The sequence below is a fragment of the Perca fluviatilis genome, unplaced genomic scaffold (genome assembly GCF_010015445.1).
Source record: "Perca fluviatilis unplaced genomic scaffold, GENO_Pfluv_1.0 PFLUV_unplaced_scaf_2, whole genome shotgun sequence".
NCBI lineage: Eukaryota > Metazoa > Chordata > Actinopteri > Perciformes > Percidae > Perca > Perca fluviatilis.
In genome coordinates this window covers 312,942-327,933 of record NW_024375613.1, presented here as the reverse complement: position 1 = coordinate 327,933, position 14,992 = coordinate 312,942, and the positions used below count along the sequence as shown (strand labels likewise).

At 40.3% G+C, this 14,992-nt stretch overlaps 3 gene segments (V, D, J or C); 1 reads left to right on the top strand and 2 right to left on the bottom strand.

The window, feature by feature from the left end:
• Positions 1-299: 299 nt before the first annotated feature.
• Positions 300-1,008, bottom strand: LOC120555153. The segment is given in 2 exon segments: positions 300-711; positions 928-1,008. Coding segments are annotated over 2 exon segments (360 nt in total).
• Positions 1,009-4,819: 3,811 nt separating this feature from the next.
• LOC120555126 lies at positions 4,820-11,712 on the bottom strand. The segment is given in 2 exon segments: positions 4,820-5,178; positions 11,660-11,712. Coding segments are annotated over 2 exon segments (375 nt in total).
• LOC120555165 lies at positions 7,243-9,003 on the top strand. The segment is given in 2 exon segments: positions 7,243-7,292; positions 8,473-9,003. A coding segment is annotated over 1 exon segment (258 nt).
• Positions 11,713-14,992: the final 3,280 nt, after the last annotated feature.

Here is a 14,992-nt window from a genome sequence, read left to right as displayed (position 1 = left end):
TATAAAAAAAATAAAAATTGGAAAAAAATAATAAAAAAAGCTGAAATTATTTTTCTTTGAGTTTGACTATATCAAGTACAAATTAAGCATTTATTAGCTATTTTTACCTAAATCTCAATTGATTTATTATTTTATTTGATACTTAGACTATATTGATAAAAGAGCTGAAATGATACAGTTGTGATTCTGACTTTGAGCAAATTTACATTAACCCACAAACTGCACAAAAATAGTCCTAAAACTATATTTAACAGAAATATACAACATGTGTTTATGCTGAAAGTGTTATTGTGGTCTAACTTATAAATGTATGATAATAAATCATGTAGTGGTGTAGTTTGTGTGCAGCTGTTGAGTCAGATCAGTTCCTCTCCAGCTGAGGAGGTTTTTGTACGACATTGTATCACTGTGTGAACGGGATGCTGTTACCCTGCTGACAATAATAATCTCCTCCATCTTCAGTCTGAACTCCACTGATGGTCAGAGTGAAGTCAGTTCCAGATCCACTTCCACTGAAACGGTCGGAAACTCCAGTCTGACGACTTGTAGCATAATAAATCAAAAGTTTAGGAGATTCTCCAGGTTTTTGAAGGTACCAGTTTAGGTAAGTACTAGCACTTGAACTGGCTTTACATCTGATAGAGACAGACTGTCCTGGAGCAACAGACTGAGATCCAGGAGACTGAGTCAGGATGATTTCTCCTGATGAACCTGGAAAACATGAAAAAGAGCAGAAGGGTTATTGAGACAAATCCAGCTTGGAGAAAGATGATCAACATCCAAACAGAAGAGTCTCATTTCTTTAACATGGAGAAGAGATGGAAGAAGGTAAATGCTGCTTGTTCCAGTGTTTCTCCATCATAGCAGAACATCATTGAGGTGAACCTGGTTGCATGCTGAAGCAAAGTTTTCAGAAGAGAGTCTCACCCTGAACAAGGAGCCCCAGGGTGGCCAGCAGTAGAATCAGTGACATCATCATCGTGCTGCCGGCGTGTCAGTGGCTCTGAAAGTCCTGGACAGTCACTGATCACCACTGGCCTCTTAACGGCTGGGAGCAGAGAGGCAGGACACATATGCAAACACACAGAGTCAGTGAACTGTAGCTGTCCTCAACATGTCATGCTGTTTCCCCCTCAGTGCTGAGAGCATGGACCTACATATTTACATATTCACATGGAGAGGAGATTGAAAAGTCTGGTAGTAAACTGATCCAGTGACTTGTGGACAGTTTTGTTCTGTTTTTCCAGTTTGGTAATATGGTGTTTTTTTATAATGTTTAGTGATATTAATATTAATGCGGGTTTGACATGTTTGAGTGTTTGTAATGTGAAGATTTCACAAAGTAAAGCAGTGATGAGTCTTTAGAGAAGGCTGAGGCCGAGGATCTCAGATGACATGAATGAGAAACTCCAACCAGAAGTTTTTGACAATAAAAATAAATTTCCGTTCTTCTCCTGAATCAACGCTATTAATTCCCACCAAGTTGATACTTCATGAATGCATCATTACCTAGATCCACTTTAGCCGATCTGACAGACTGCAGACCGGACAGCATATGCCAGAGACAAACATGAAGAAGTGAAGTTATGATGCTGAGGGCAGTTGGAAATGATGACACAAAAGATAATTTTGTTTATGATGAAGACTATATGGTGGTCAACAAAAATGGATGGCAATATGCAAAGCATTTGTGTTGAAAATTACAGATAGAGATGCAACATCTTCCAATTTCTTTTTCGACATTTGAAGCTTCTGTTAACCTGAAACCTAAGAAAAGTAAATGCTAACGTTATAGCAGAGAAATCTTGGGGTAACCCTTAGTAACAGAAAAAGCACAACCTTGAGGGTGAATGAAACCGTTTATTCCTTCGTTGATGTTGTTTTATGCAAACTGTTCCGTTCTCTCTCACACACATGCAGGCACAGATTATTCCTCCATAAAGTGAGTAACTTCACTATAGAACTCTAGGACCTATTTCTGGCAGACTGCTACACTATGTTCATGTTTTTTTTTCTTTTACATTTATCTTTTTTATTTCATTTAGACATAATACATTATGAAAGGATTAAACTGCTCGGTCAGTGTTATTATTGTCAGGCTGCTGTTTCCTTTCCTTTTTTGATTGTGTGTGTGTGTGTGTGTGGAGTGAGTGGGTAGGCGTGGCTTTCCTCAGGGCACCTGGCTCTCCAGCGCAGCTGCAGGTGATCTACTAATCAAGCTCCAGCACTGGTACTCCTGGGCCAGTTGTTCAAAACATTTAATCTGGATTAAAATGATCCGGATTTGGAAAGCCCATTTTTTGCTATTCAAGATCAGGTAATCCGTCTTACTTTTATGCCGGTTTTTCAAAGCAACATTGGACTGGATCACCCTGATCCAGATACACAGTTTTCAAGATTACCAAATCCAGACTACCAGTGCTCTAAATGGGACAACATATCACAATGAGGGCTACCAGCTATGTAAAGAACAGGTAGGAGAGACAACGTGGGGTCACTGTAAGTGTTTCTTATTTTGAGACAAAACACAAAAATAACATAACCATCCACTTCCATTCATAATTTCTTTTATGACCCCTCATCTGAGCCACAACAAATAAAAACAACAACAACACAAACAAATACATTGTGGATATTTTGAAAATGTCTTAAAAACAAAAAAAGGCTAAATGTCCAATAGTTAACAAAGTAAAGACTGTTCAGGGTTCTTCTTCATCTGAGGAGGAGAGAGCAGCATCTCCAAGCCCTGCTTTTAGGAGGCGGCTCTGAAGTTTGGCTTTGGTTTGCTGCAGTTTATTTGTTCCTCTGCCAGGACGATTTGTGCTTCTTTCCTTTCAGTTTCTCGTTTAGACATGGGGACAAGATCGTTTTTATTTCATTTTTACTTTACTATACTGAATAGCTGAATTGGTAGCCTATGTCTACTTTATCTACTTTATCACTGTTAAACAGATTCCTGTTTGGAAGCCTTGTGTGGTGTTCATATTTTTGTTGCACAGCTTTAATACTTAACAGATTTAGCTCATTTACCAATAATATATACATCATTTATGGTTCATATTTGCCATTTACCCCTGTGAGATCACATTTACGATGATCATTTTTGATTTTTGTGAGAAAACAAGGAAATTCAATTATAAAAAAGGTAAAAAATAGAAACAAGATTTTGAATATTATTGGCGCTTATTTCTTAGAACTTAATCAGAACAGGTGAAAGTGTTTGAAATGTAACAATTTTGTAAATTTGTGTGGGAATAGCAGGTGCAGAAAGACAACATTCCCGCACACAAACACACACACACACACACACACACACAGCAGGCCCAGTTATAGCAGGAGGACCCAGTTAAGTTTCATAGCACCTACAATTATTACACTCGGGTCCAGTAGACCTGAACTCCTCATATGTAATAGTTATGTGGAGGGGGGGTGTACCATGTGTCATTGAAAATAAGTTATGTTATGTTCTTCACAGAAAAAGAGCCAAGGCCGATGAGTTTGAGTTAGAAGAAATAATAAATAGCATAATCTTTCTTTATTATTATAATTTAGAGTGTGCTCACATCAACAGATTCTCACTCCCACTTGTAAAATACGGACGTTTGGTCAGGTGCCTTTGTCGTTCTTATTGACTAAAAGTCTCCTTTAGCGTCCGCTGCACGGTGTGGAGGATCCCCTTCCTCTCCCCGTTGCTGGCAGCCCCTCGCCGGGCGCCGCGACCAGCTCTGGGTCGGCTTGGAAAGAACGGGATTGTTGGGTTCAGGAAAACAAAAACTGGGTTGGATTCGGAAAACGGGGATACCATCGGAGTTCACTAAGACACAGTCTACAAAACTTTGGGAGCGTTACGCACGATCACACACATGGTCAAAAGGTTGCGGAAAACTGGGCACATTTTTACGTGTGGAAATTCTTTATAAATCCCGACTTTTGCGAGGAATGTTGCAACTGCAAATTTCACCCTGCTTCACGCAACTTTTTCTTGCATAACAGGTTTTATAAATGAGGCCCCTGGCCCCGGCTAAAAAATGTCTTAGTGTTCTTAATGAGGGGAAAAGCCGATGAATTAAATAACTTTTATGCAAGGTTTTGATTAGCTGAGTTCTGGTAGGATAAAATAGAGGCTCTAGACTCATTACCTGCACAGCATGTTGTGCAGAGTCTTTTCTCACCCACCTGCCCTAGGAAGGCTGCTGGACCAGACGGTAAAAACCGTCTGGTCCAGACGATTTCTGGGTCTCTGCTGAAATGATGCAGCGTAGAGCTGGCAGAGGCCTTGGGTCCTATTTACCAAAAGTCTCTAGACTCGCATGTTGTTCCTTCCAATTGGAAAAGCTCTATTATTATTCCTGTTCCTAAAAAGGTATGCTGTAAGGATTATAATGAATACCGCTCAGTTGTTGTGAGAAAATCATTATCAGCCTACTGTAGGTCGGGATGCAGTGCAGCCCTCTCTCTGGCTGACTCTCCACTCTGCTGCAGCTTTGCTCCTCTCCCGTCTGCTTTAGTTCTCTACTCTGCTCCTATCAACCTTTACAACACCCACACACATGTTGTCCACTCATGCACATCACACAAACTGACTTTACTGATATCCACAGCCCATACTTTAATTACTTAAGTTAACCCTTTAATTTAGGTTAATTTGTTTCAATGAATATCTTTTGTAAAAACTTGATCATAGTGTCTCCCTTTGTGGTTAAAATGTGTGTAGAAGTGTGTAAATGTAAATATAAAGTGTGTGTGTGTGTGTGTCCTCAGTGAAGTGTATCAGTCTCTGCAGTAGCTTCCAGCTGCAGCAGTCAGTTCAGTTTCTGTTCAGTCTGACTGAGGGAGGTTTTTGTACGACGCTTTTTCACTGTGTGAACACATACTGACTGTTGGGAATGTGAAGACTCTGACAGTAGTAAACTGCTGCATCTTCAGTCTGGACTCCATTGATGGTCAGAGTGAAGTCAGAGTTTGATCCACTGCCTGTAAAACGATCTGGAATCCCTGATTGTCGAGTGCTAGCATAGTAAATGAGCAGTTTAGGAGTTTCTCCATCTCTCTGTTGGTACCAGTGTAGATAGCTCCCACCATAAACATTCTGACTGGTCCTACAGCTGATGGAGACGGAGCCTCCCAGAGCAGAGCTCACTGCTCCAGGCTGTGTCAGTGTGTACTGACCGCTGGACTCTGAGGATACAGAGACAAAAACATAAAGCAGCGTCACGGTTTAGTCGGCTTCATTTCAGAGGGACGGATGTTGATAGAGGAGAGGAGTTTGATTCTCTGGACTTTACCTGTGAAGCAGCAGCAGAGGAGAGTCCAGATGAGGACAGAGATCAAAGTCATGTTTTTGATGAGGAGGATTTCTGTGTCTTCTGTTGTCATGAAGGACAGCTGTCAGTCATCCAGTGTTCAACTCTCAGGACTATAAACTCTCCCAGAGCACTGGAGCATGGTGCTGCTGATGCAAAGTGGCTCTCTATGGAAATGCTCTGACTGACTCCAACAGGGACTTGGATTACTCTGATGATGCTGTTCATCAATGGATCAATCACTTTATCAGAGTATAGTAAATGTTAGATTTAGGGTCCCATGGACCTGCTGGAACATTTACAAGAAGTATTTTATTCCATATGCCATACAGCCTTTGAACACAGAATGACTGCATCAGGGAACCAGGCGTGTCAGACTGGGGGTAAAACCAATACTGATTACCAGGGCCCAAGGGGAGAGAGGATATTTTCATCTCCTAATTAAATTTCATAATGTGTGTCAGATGAAATGTAAAGTTAGTGTATTGGCTGAATAACTTGGTTGATTGACGGACTACATTTTTGTATACAAAAAAACACTATCTAAGGTCTCACCCACCCCTTGCTAATGCGCCAAATGGTTTAGTCCATCTGCACACATTTTGTTAAGTTGAGCATCTGGTGGAGCGCAAACTTCTGCTGGTTCTAACTGGTGTTAGCTTCAAAGAAAGTCAAATCATGCTTCCAAAAAAGAAAGGAAAGACAGGAGAAGGAGAGAAAACAGAACGAGGGGAAACTATTGGTAACTGACTTCTTTTCAAAGAAAAGTGAGCACAAACTAGAAACCGAAATCCATGGTGTTGAACTGCTTGAATATCTCCTCGACCGGTAGTGCTAAGAACGGACTGAGACAACCCATATAAAGAGCAGAACATACACTTTCAAATGATAATTTGGTTATACATGTAATCTGAGGTAAAGGCTAAATAAATAAACTACACTTGCAATGCTGTTTGCATACAACACACCATTATAATAGCCTCATTTGAAACATGTTTATTTAAAATGAATAGGCTTTAATGTCTATAATCAGCAATAATAGGCTAATCAGTGTCATAGGTAGGTTGGTAGTTCATCAGTAGATATATATCATGTCAACATTATAGTTATGTCAGATTTAGTAGAAGCAGATCTTAACATTGTGAAACACATGGCCCTCAGTTTCAGAAACTGTCCCACCAGGGAGTGGAGTAGCAACAGACCCCTCATCCTCCTCTTTGGATTTGAGACAAGGGGAGCTTATATCAAAATTAAAGCAAACCATGTTTAGCCATTTTGACTGAAAGGTGTTAAGTAACACTAACACATCTTATTGTTTTTTATTATATTAGGTTACAATTAGGATAAGAGGTTAATATCAAACGTATCCTTCATAGAGAAAGATGATAGAGAAGATATGATTGATTTTTTTTGTTTGAGGGGGTGGTTGAGGAACATGGGGGCCCCATCAGGACTGCCAATGCATAGGGGCCCGGCGAATCTTGTGCTGCCCCCAGCAGGAGCACTTGTTATTTTATAAGATTTGCCTTATTGTATTATTTATAGAACTTATCTGCTGCTACCTGCCCATTTACACTATTGTATATTGTATTCTGTATATTCTGTATGTTTTAATGCTGTGCTGTGTTATGTGCATTGTATTTACTGTTGCTGTACTTTGGGAGAAGCCAAAGATAAATTCTCACTGAGGTGGAAAATAAAGTTAATCCAATCTAATGTCTTCTGTTTTATTTAAATTAATTGCAAGAGAAGAAATTACATACATCTAACATTTACCAAAAACATGCATTAAGGAAATCTGCAGCACTGTTATTGTCCGTTATATTTTTATCTGACAAGATTTAACAAACAGATTCATTTTGGTGAGTTTGTTTGTGTCAAAGTCAGAGAGCCGTGTCTCTCTACAGTGAGAGGTTTTTGTACGGCGGCTCAATGACTTTGTATCACTGTGGTGGACTTTTGGTGGAGGAACCAGACTGAATGTTGGAAGTAAGTCCAACTTTTACACTTTCTATTTGAGCTATTTCTTCCTTTACTTTCTACAATCTTACCTTTCCAGATTTGTGAAATATTGATCCATAATTTTTACAGAAATATTTTGCACTAAAAGGCTAATGATTGCAGTTGAAATAGAAAATTCAAAAGTTCATTGTAAGAAAATAAAAAAATGAGGCAGAGGATGAATCATTATTACCAACTTTAATGGTAAAGTAGCATCTTGAGGGCTTGTAGGTTTAGTTCAGTCTGACAAAGTCAGAGAGCCGTGTCTCTCTACAGTGAGAGCTTTTTGTACGGCGGCTCAATGACTTTGTATCACTGTGGTACACGTTCGGTGGAGGAACCAGACTGAATGTTGGAAGTAAGTTTCTGCACAAAATACTAAAAACTATATTGTAAATATTGTAAAGTAATGTTTTTAATTCTGTTTACAGTTGATAAAATATATATGTAGTCATGTTTTTATTTCTCCTCCTTTATCGTGGAGACTAACTCAGAGCAGCTTCACTAAACATTTCTTTACACATTTCTGTCAAACTGAAATTTAAATGACTTGAAGTGTAGAAAAGATAAAACTGAAAACCTGTTCTACAAGATTAATTTTACATTTTCCACATCAATGATAACTGTTTAAAGCAAATGAAGATTCAAATATTCAAACAATTGAACAGAGCAAAGATAAAGATCGGTATTTGAAAATGTGCAACATCTCTTTACTGTGTCATGGATTGTTTCAAAGTTTGAAAACTATTTGAACAGTTTGGTAATGATGATCGAAATCCACATGAAGAACATTTGATGTTGTCAGCTCATTTTCTGGATTTGTTTCTATTACACTAAATACTTTAAAGTAATGTATAGTTAGGTTAGTGATGATTTTGATTTGGAGGTTTAAAGATTAGTCCAAAAGTTGACATTTTATTTCCAGTGTATAGTTTGATATATATCAGCTCATTGTGTAGATGATTTTCTCTGTGCTGATTTGCATGAGAGGCTTCTTAAAGGGAAGTGAAACAATGTGTGAGTGAGTGACTGGTGGAGCAGAAAAACCATCTGACAGAAACTCCTTAAAGGAGAAAACCAACTCTCACACAGTCAAGGTGTCCAAGTGTCTGCTGGTTGATTGACAGCTGTGTGGTCCCTGTCCTCTAAACTGATTGGTGTCTCCTAGGTGATGTCCGTCCCACCCTGACGGTGCTGCCCCCCTCCAGTGATGAGCTGCTGCAGGGGAAGGCCACGCTCATGTGCCTGGCCAACAAGGGCTTCCCCTCAGACTGGAGTCTGGCCTGGAAGGTGGACGGCAGCAGCAGCAGCAGCAGCTGGGAGGAGAGCAGGAGCCCCGGGGTGCTGGGGAAGGACGGCAAATACAGCTGGAGCAGCACCCTGAGGCTCCCTAAAGACCAGTGGGAGAAGGTGGGCTCTGTGACCTGTGAGGCCACCCAGGGCTCTCAGACTCCGCTCTCAGAGACACTGAGGAGAGACCAGTGTTCCCAGTCCTGACCTGACTCACTGGGACTCTGCTACTGGTTTCACTCTGATACTGATCTCAGTCTGCTCTCTGCAACTCCCTCTCTCTCTCTCTCTCTCTCTCTCTCTCTGTTTATCTCTTTCCCTCACTCACTGTCTAATTACATGTTTCATTGATAAAGTGTGTTGCATGTTTCAATTTTGATTTTAACACAATAAAGTACTTTTCATCAAATCAGTTGTTTCCTTGTCTGCTATTGTAAAAGAAACAGATATGTCTGTCTTAACAGTTCCATAAATCTAGAAATGTTAAACTCAACTGAGTTTAATGTAAAACTGCCTGGGAATTTCTGGAAAGAAACTATAAGGTAATATAATAGCATGTTTAATATATTTTGAAAACACAAAACTAATCAGAGAATCATTAGTGTGACCCAGACAAGATAGAAGTAAATCCATCATTTATTCCAAATTCTTTAAAGCTTATGTGACTCAGAAACTGCTATATTGGAGTAATTTTAAATTTGTTTTTGTAGCAAAGCTGATTATTTCAATAATTTTAGGAAATTCAGATATATTATGCATCTCATAAATGAAGTGTTTAATATATTGAATTGTTTTTAGATGTGTCTATAGAGTATAATTAATCTGGGTAAACTGCAGAGCCTGAGAAGAAATAATTGCACTTGATTTATAAATTAGGATATCATCAGCATATCATATTATAAAAAATATTTTTATCAGCTGTGTGATCTCAAAATATCACATTATATATGCATTTCACTATCAACAAGAGTTCATTAACACATTTCATGTCTTAAGGTGGGTTGGAAAATAAACTGACTTGAATATGAATTAAATAAATTTCGAATTGTACTTAAACACTGAAATAGAAATAAATATTTGATTCCACACCTAAACAAACTGGTGTTAGCTTTATTAACTTTTCTTCTTTTCAGATGTCGTTTGATCTGATTTTAAATACAATGTTAACTACACCTTTTCAACAAGATTACCATTATAGCTTACTATAGTATGAGCAGTATTTCCTGACATTTTCCTGTTATATAGACTAGTGAAGTCAGTTCCAGACTGAGTCCCACTGAAACAATCTGAAACTCCAGACTGACGGGATTGAGGATTATAAATCAAGAGTTTTTCTCTGTAGCATTTCCATGAGATGATTCTTTTAGAAAGAAGTGATGAGATGATGTAATGCAGGTCCCATCTGCTCGGTGCAGCCTGACAGGGTTTAGCTGTGGTGTCCTACAGCAGGTATGGAGCTGCTGGGAAAGGATGAAAGTCAAACTCTGGTCAGCACCACTGTTACTGCTCTCCTTGACAAAGTCAATGTGAGAGAAAGTCAACAGATTCTTTGGGTTTTTCTCCCAACAATAATGGTCACCACTGTCATCTAATGTGTCTGATCTAAAGCAGGTAACAGGTAGATGGGAATGACCTGCTGTGCTGTGCACTTTGATACAGAAGTGGTTTTAGATCTTGTGGTAATCTGATCTCCTCAGTGCATAACTTCATATCACATTAACTGTTTGAAAATATATAAATCACTTTTGTGTTTTTTCACAAGAGTCTTAAGAGTCCACCACTGTTTGTTTCATTAGCGATATAAGTTGACACACGTTCTACTCATCATATTCTGTTCAAAGTTCCCAAAACAAATACTGTCTTCTCTCTGTCCTCATTACAGTCTGCTGCAGCCAAAGACTGGAACTATCTGCAAAAAACCACTAAAGCTGAAAACTTGTATCTTCATGTCAGCTTTTAACAACTCTGTTATGGACCTTCTCTCTGATACATGCGGCTGTTTTGGGAACCACAAGCATTCCCTCCCCATTATCTGTCTGCTGGTTCCTGTTGCCCCATGCTGATTGGTGTTGTCTTGCTGCTGCTGTTTAGCTCTGCATGTTGAATTAGTGCTTGTGTTTGTTGCTCGTGTTCTGTCCTCGTTTGACACCATGCTTGTGTGCTAGACTGTATGTCATTTCTGTTCTGCTTGCTGTGATTGGGTGGAAGTAGTGGAGGTGTTGGAAATGTTTGGATGTTTGCTGTCATCTTTTTAACTGACAATTTGACATTTCTCTATTAGCCCTTACACCCTCCCTTAAGAGGTTTTGCATTTTGCAAAGCTGCCATTGTAAATATATATGTGTTTTAAATGACTTGAAAATAATAATTAAAATACTCAGACAGGTCTGTGTCCACAATGAAACTAATAATGAAACACGTTGTTTTGGTAACTGTAATGGGACTATTTTTACAAACTCTTGGTAATTTATTGTATTTGTGTGTGTGTGTGTGTGTGTGTGTGTGTGTGTGTGTGTGTGTGTGTGTGTGTGTGTTTGTCCTCAGTGAAGTGTATCAGTCTCTGCAGTAGCTTCCAGCTGCAGCAGTCAGTTCAGTTTCTGTTCAGTCTGACTGAGGGAGGTTTTTGTACGACGCTTTTTCACTGTGTGAACACATACTGACTGTTGATATAGTGAACACTCTGACAGTAGTAAACTGCTGCATCTTCAGTCTGGACTCCACTGATGGTCAGAGTGAAGTCAGAGTTTGATCCACTGCCTGTAAAACGATCTGGAATCCCTGATTGTCGAGTGCTAATACTATGAATGAGCAGTTTAGGAGTTTCTCCATCTCTCTGTTGGTACCAGGCTAAATAGCTAGAATAAATACTCTGACTGAACCTACAGCTGATGGAGACGGAGCCTCCCAGAGCAGAGCTCACTGCTCTAGGCTGAGTCAGTGTGACCTGGCCTCTGGACTCTGAGGATACAGAGACAAAAACATAAAGCAGCGTCACGGTTTAGTCGGCTTCATTTCAGAGGGACGGATGTTGATAGAGGAGAGGAGTTTGATTCTCTGGACTTTACCTGTGAAGCAGCAGCAGAGGAGAGTCCAGATGAGGACGGAGATCAAAGTCATGTTTTTGATGAGGAGGATTTCTGTGTCTTCTGTTGTCATGAAGGACAGCTGTCAGTCATCCAGTGTTCAACTCTCAGGACTATAAACTCTCCCAGAGCACTGGAGCATGGTGCTGCTGATGCAAAGTGGCTCTCTATGGAAATGCTCTGACTGACTCCAACAGGGACAGGGGGTTTCCTCTTCAGTGCTGAGAACACTGACTTTATTAATTATTCATGATATAATGCATAAAGAAATTGAGAAATTGGATGGGTTTACATTGGCAATTTGGGTGAAGTTGATTCTGTTGAATTACTAAAACTATTAAACTGCATAGTCTTCATCACACAGCCAATGTGCATTTGTGTTCTCATTTGAGATCCATACACACAATCACTGATGTGAAATGTAGAAATCAAAATGCAAAACGACAGATTCTACCAACAAGGATCTTTTCACTTGTTTCATTGATGTAAATCTTTTTTTCAGGGTTGACAGAGAATGAGACCCTGTTTACACGTACACCACTGGTCAAAAGTTTTAGAACACCCCAATTTTTTTGTTTTTTATTGAAATTTTAGCAGTTCAAGTCCAATGAATAGCTTGAAATGGTACAAAGGTAAGTGGTGAACTGCCTGAGGTTAAAAAAAAAAGTAAGGTTACCCAAAACTGAAAAAATAATGTACATTTCAATATTTTACAAAAAGGCCTTTTCAGTGAACAAGAAATGGGTTAACAATGTAAAGCTGCTCTGCAGCAATGGAGGTTGATCAAGCTTTGAAAGTTGGTGCTACCAATTCCCACAGGTGTTCACACTTGTCTGGATTACTTACAACCCCCTCTGTTTGTATAAAAGTATTGTTGGAACACACTGTGGTACCGTACCCTCGTGAGCATTATTTGAACAGTATTTTACTGCACAAAGTAGTGTGTTGCTATAGAAATGGCAGGAAAAAGGCAATTAACAATGGAAGAGAGACAGACCATCATAACACTTACAGTAAGAATGTTGGTCTTTCCTACAGAGACATTTTGAAGAAAGTCAAGGTGTCAGTGAGTACAGTATTCTTCACCATCAAAAGGCACTTAGAAACTGGGGGAAACTCTGACAGGAAGAGGTCTGGCAGACCCAAAGCCACAACAGAATCAGAAGACAAGTTTCTGAGAGTCAACAGCTTGGTGATAGGCGGCTCACAGGACAACAGCTTCAAGCACAGCTTAATAGTGGTCGTAATAAGCAAGTCTCAGTTTCAACTGTAAAGAGAAGACATCGAGCTGCAGGTTTGATAGGTCGAGTTGCAGCAAGAAAGCAATTGCTAACTTCCGGTGACGACATGGTTATGCTTGCAGCACCGTAAGTTAGCTCCGCTGGACAAAATTAAAGATAAGAGTGACAACTACAATATTTTGACGCTGAAACGTAATAGATAGATTTATGAAACATGAGTTCCTCCGCTGGTCAAAGGAGACAGGAAAAACCAGACCCCTCACGGGGAAAAGATGATAATAAGCCGAATAACCGCGCCCAACTAGCAAAACAAAGGCTAGTAGCAGCCGTGTCAGTCAGACTCAACGATACTGGAGGAGTTAAAAAACTCCGAAGAAAACCAAGGCGGACACAACCACACTCAACTGGCCCTTAGCCGGGTGGAACAAACTAATTTCGGACATAAAAGGACCAGCTGGCGGACACACAAAGAAAGAATGGGAGGACTGGAGGAGGGCGGTGCGGCCGAGGATGCGGAGAATCTGAGAGCAGAGCGCTGAGGTACCTGCTACACCGGGTATCGACCTATCGGCAAAATGTGATGACTCCAAAACAGACTGAGACGAAACAATATCAGGATCTTTCAAATCCCGGAGGGCAGTGAAGGGAAAGATATGGCTGGATTTGCTAAAGACCTACTTCAGAAGGAGCTTAAACTGCCACCAGACCTGGACATTAAGATTGAAAGGGCACATGGGTGAGGGGGGGCCAAAAAAAAAAGATGCCACACCCCCAAAAAAAAAGAAAAAAGGGGGAATTTTGGGGAGGGGAAAAAGAAAAACACAAAAAAGGGGAGGGGAGGGGGGCCCGGGCCCGGGGTCCTCTTTCAGGGGAAGAGGATCTACTTTGACCAGGACTTCCCCCCGATCTTCAGCAGAAACGGATGAGGGTTCGAGAAGTTATCAAACAGCTTAAAAAGATGGACATACAGGCGAGGTGTCTGTACCCAGCACAATTGAGAGTGAAGCTGAACACCGGGGAGAAGACCTTCCGCATCACTAACGAGTGCGCCGCTGCTGCTGAAGGAGCTGGGAGTCGACGCGTGCGCTGTGGGGAGAGGGAGCGCACCGAGGAGGAACTGAAGGATGGATGGAGGAGCCAAGAGAGGAGAAAGAAGGCAGCGTTTTTGTCACCAGCTGATCTCAGGGCCCTCCTTCAGGAGGGAGACTAAAGGGAATCTACCACTAAGATGGATAAAAAGTTTGTTTCAACTAAACCAGTGGTAAGGTTATAACGGACCTATAGGAATACCATAAGTGCCATTAACATATATATAAATAACATATTGTTGTCACATCATAAGGTAATGTGTTAGAGAGTCCAGAAGGAGGATATGCTGGAGTACATGAGTGGTATACACTCACCCGGACCTTTTTACATGTTAGTGTAATATTGGTCACACTTGCACTGTGTTTGCTTTTTCCCACAGAGAGGGTAGGTCACACCTCTCTGCCAACCACCGGGGACCTGGTGCAGCCACAGTTCACCTGGTGCGTCAGGTTGATGAGATGGAAGTTCAGTTCTGTGTTATATACAATGTTTTTGTTTTTCTGTTTTTCCTGACACATGTTACAGGCACTGTTTTGTTAATGATTAGATTATTTTTGACATCCAAGTGTAAACAGGTAGGGAGCAATATTGTAAGAGTACCAAGTCCATGGCTGAGTTGAATTTTATAACTTATAATATAAGGGGGAATTAATAATCCGATCAAAAGGAAAAAGATTTTAGGACAATCAAATAGGTTTCACTGCTCTGTTGCTTTAATTCAGGAAACACACCTGTCTGAGACTGAGCACTTGAAGCTAAAGAGAGAGTGGGTGGATCAGGTCTATAGTGCATCATATGGGAGGAAAAAGAAGAGAGGGGTTGCTATACTATTTAATAAATCAGTGTACTACAACAATGAGAAAATCTTTCAAGACGATGAAGGCCGGTATGTTATGGTGATAGGCACAATTGGGGGAATAAAGATAACCATACTTAATGTGTATGCCCCAAATGAAGATTGCCCATACTTTATCAAAAAAGTTGC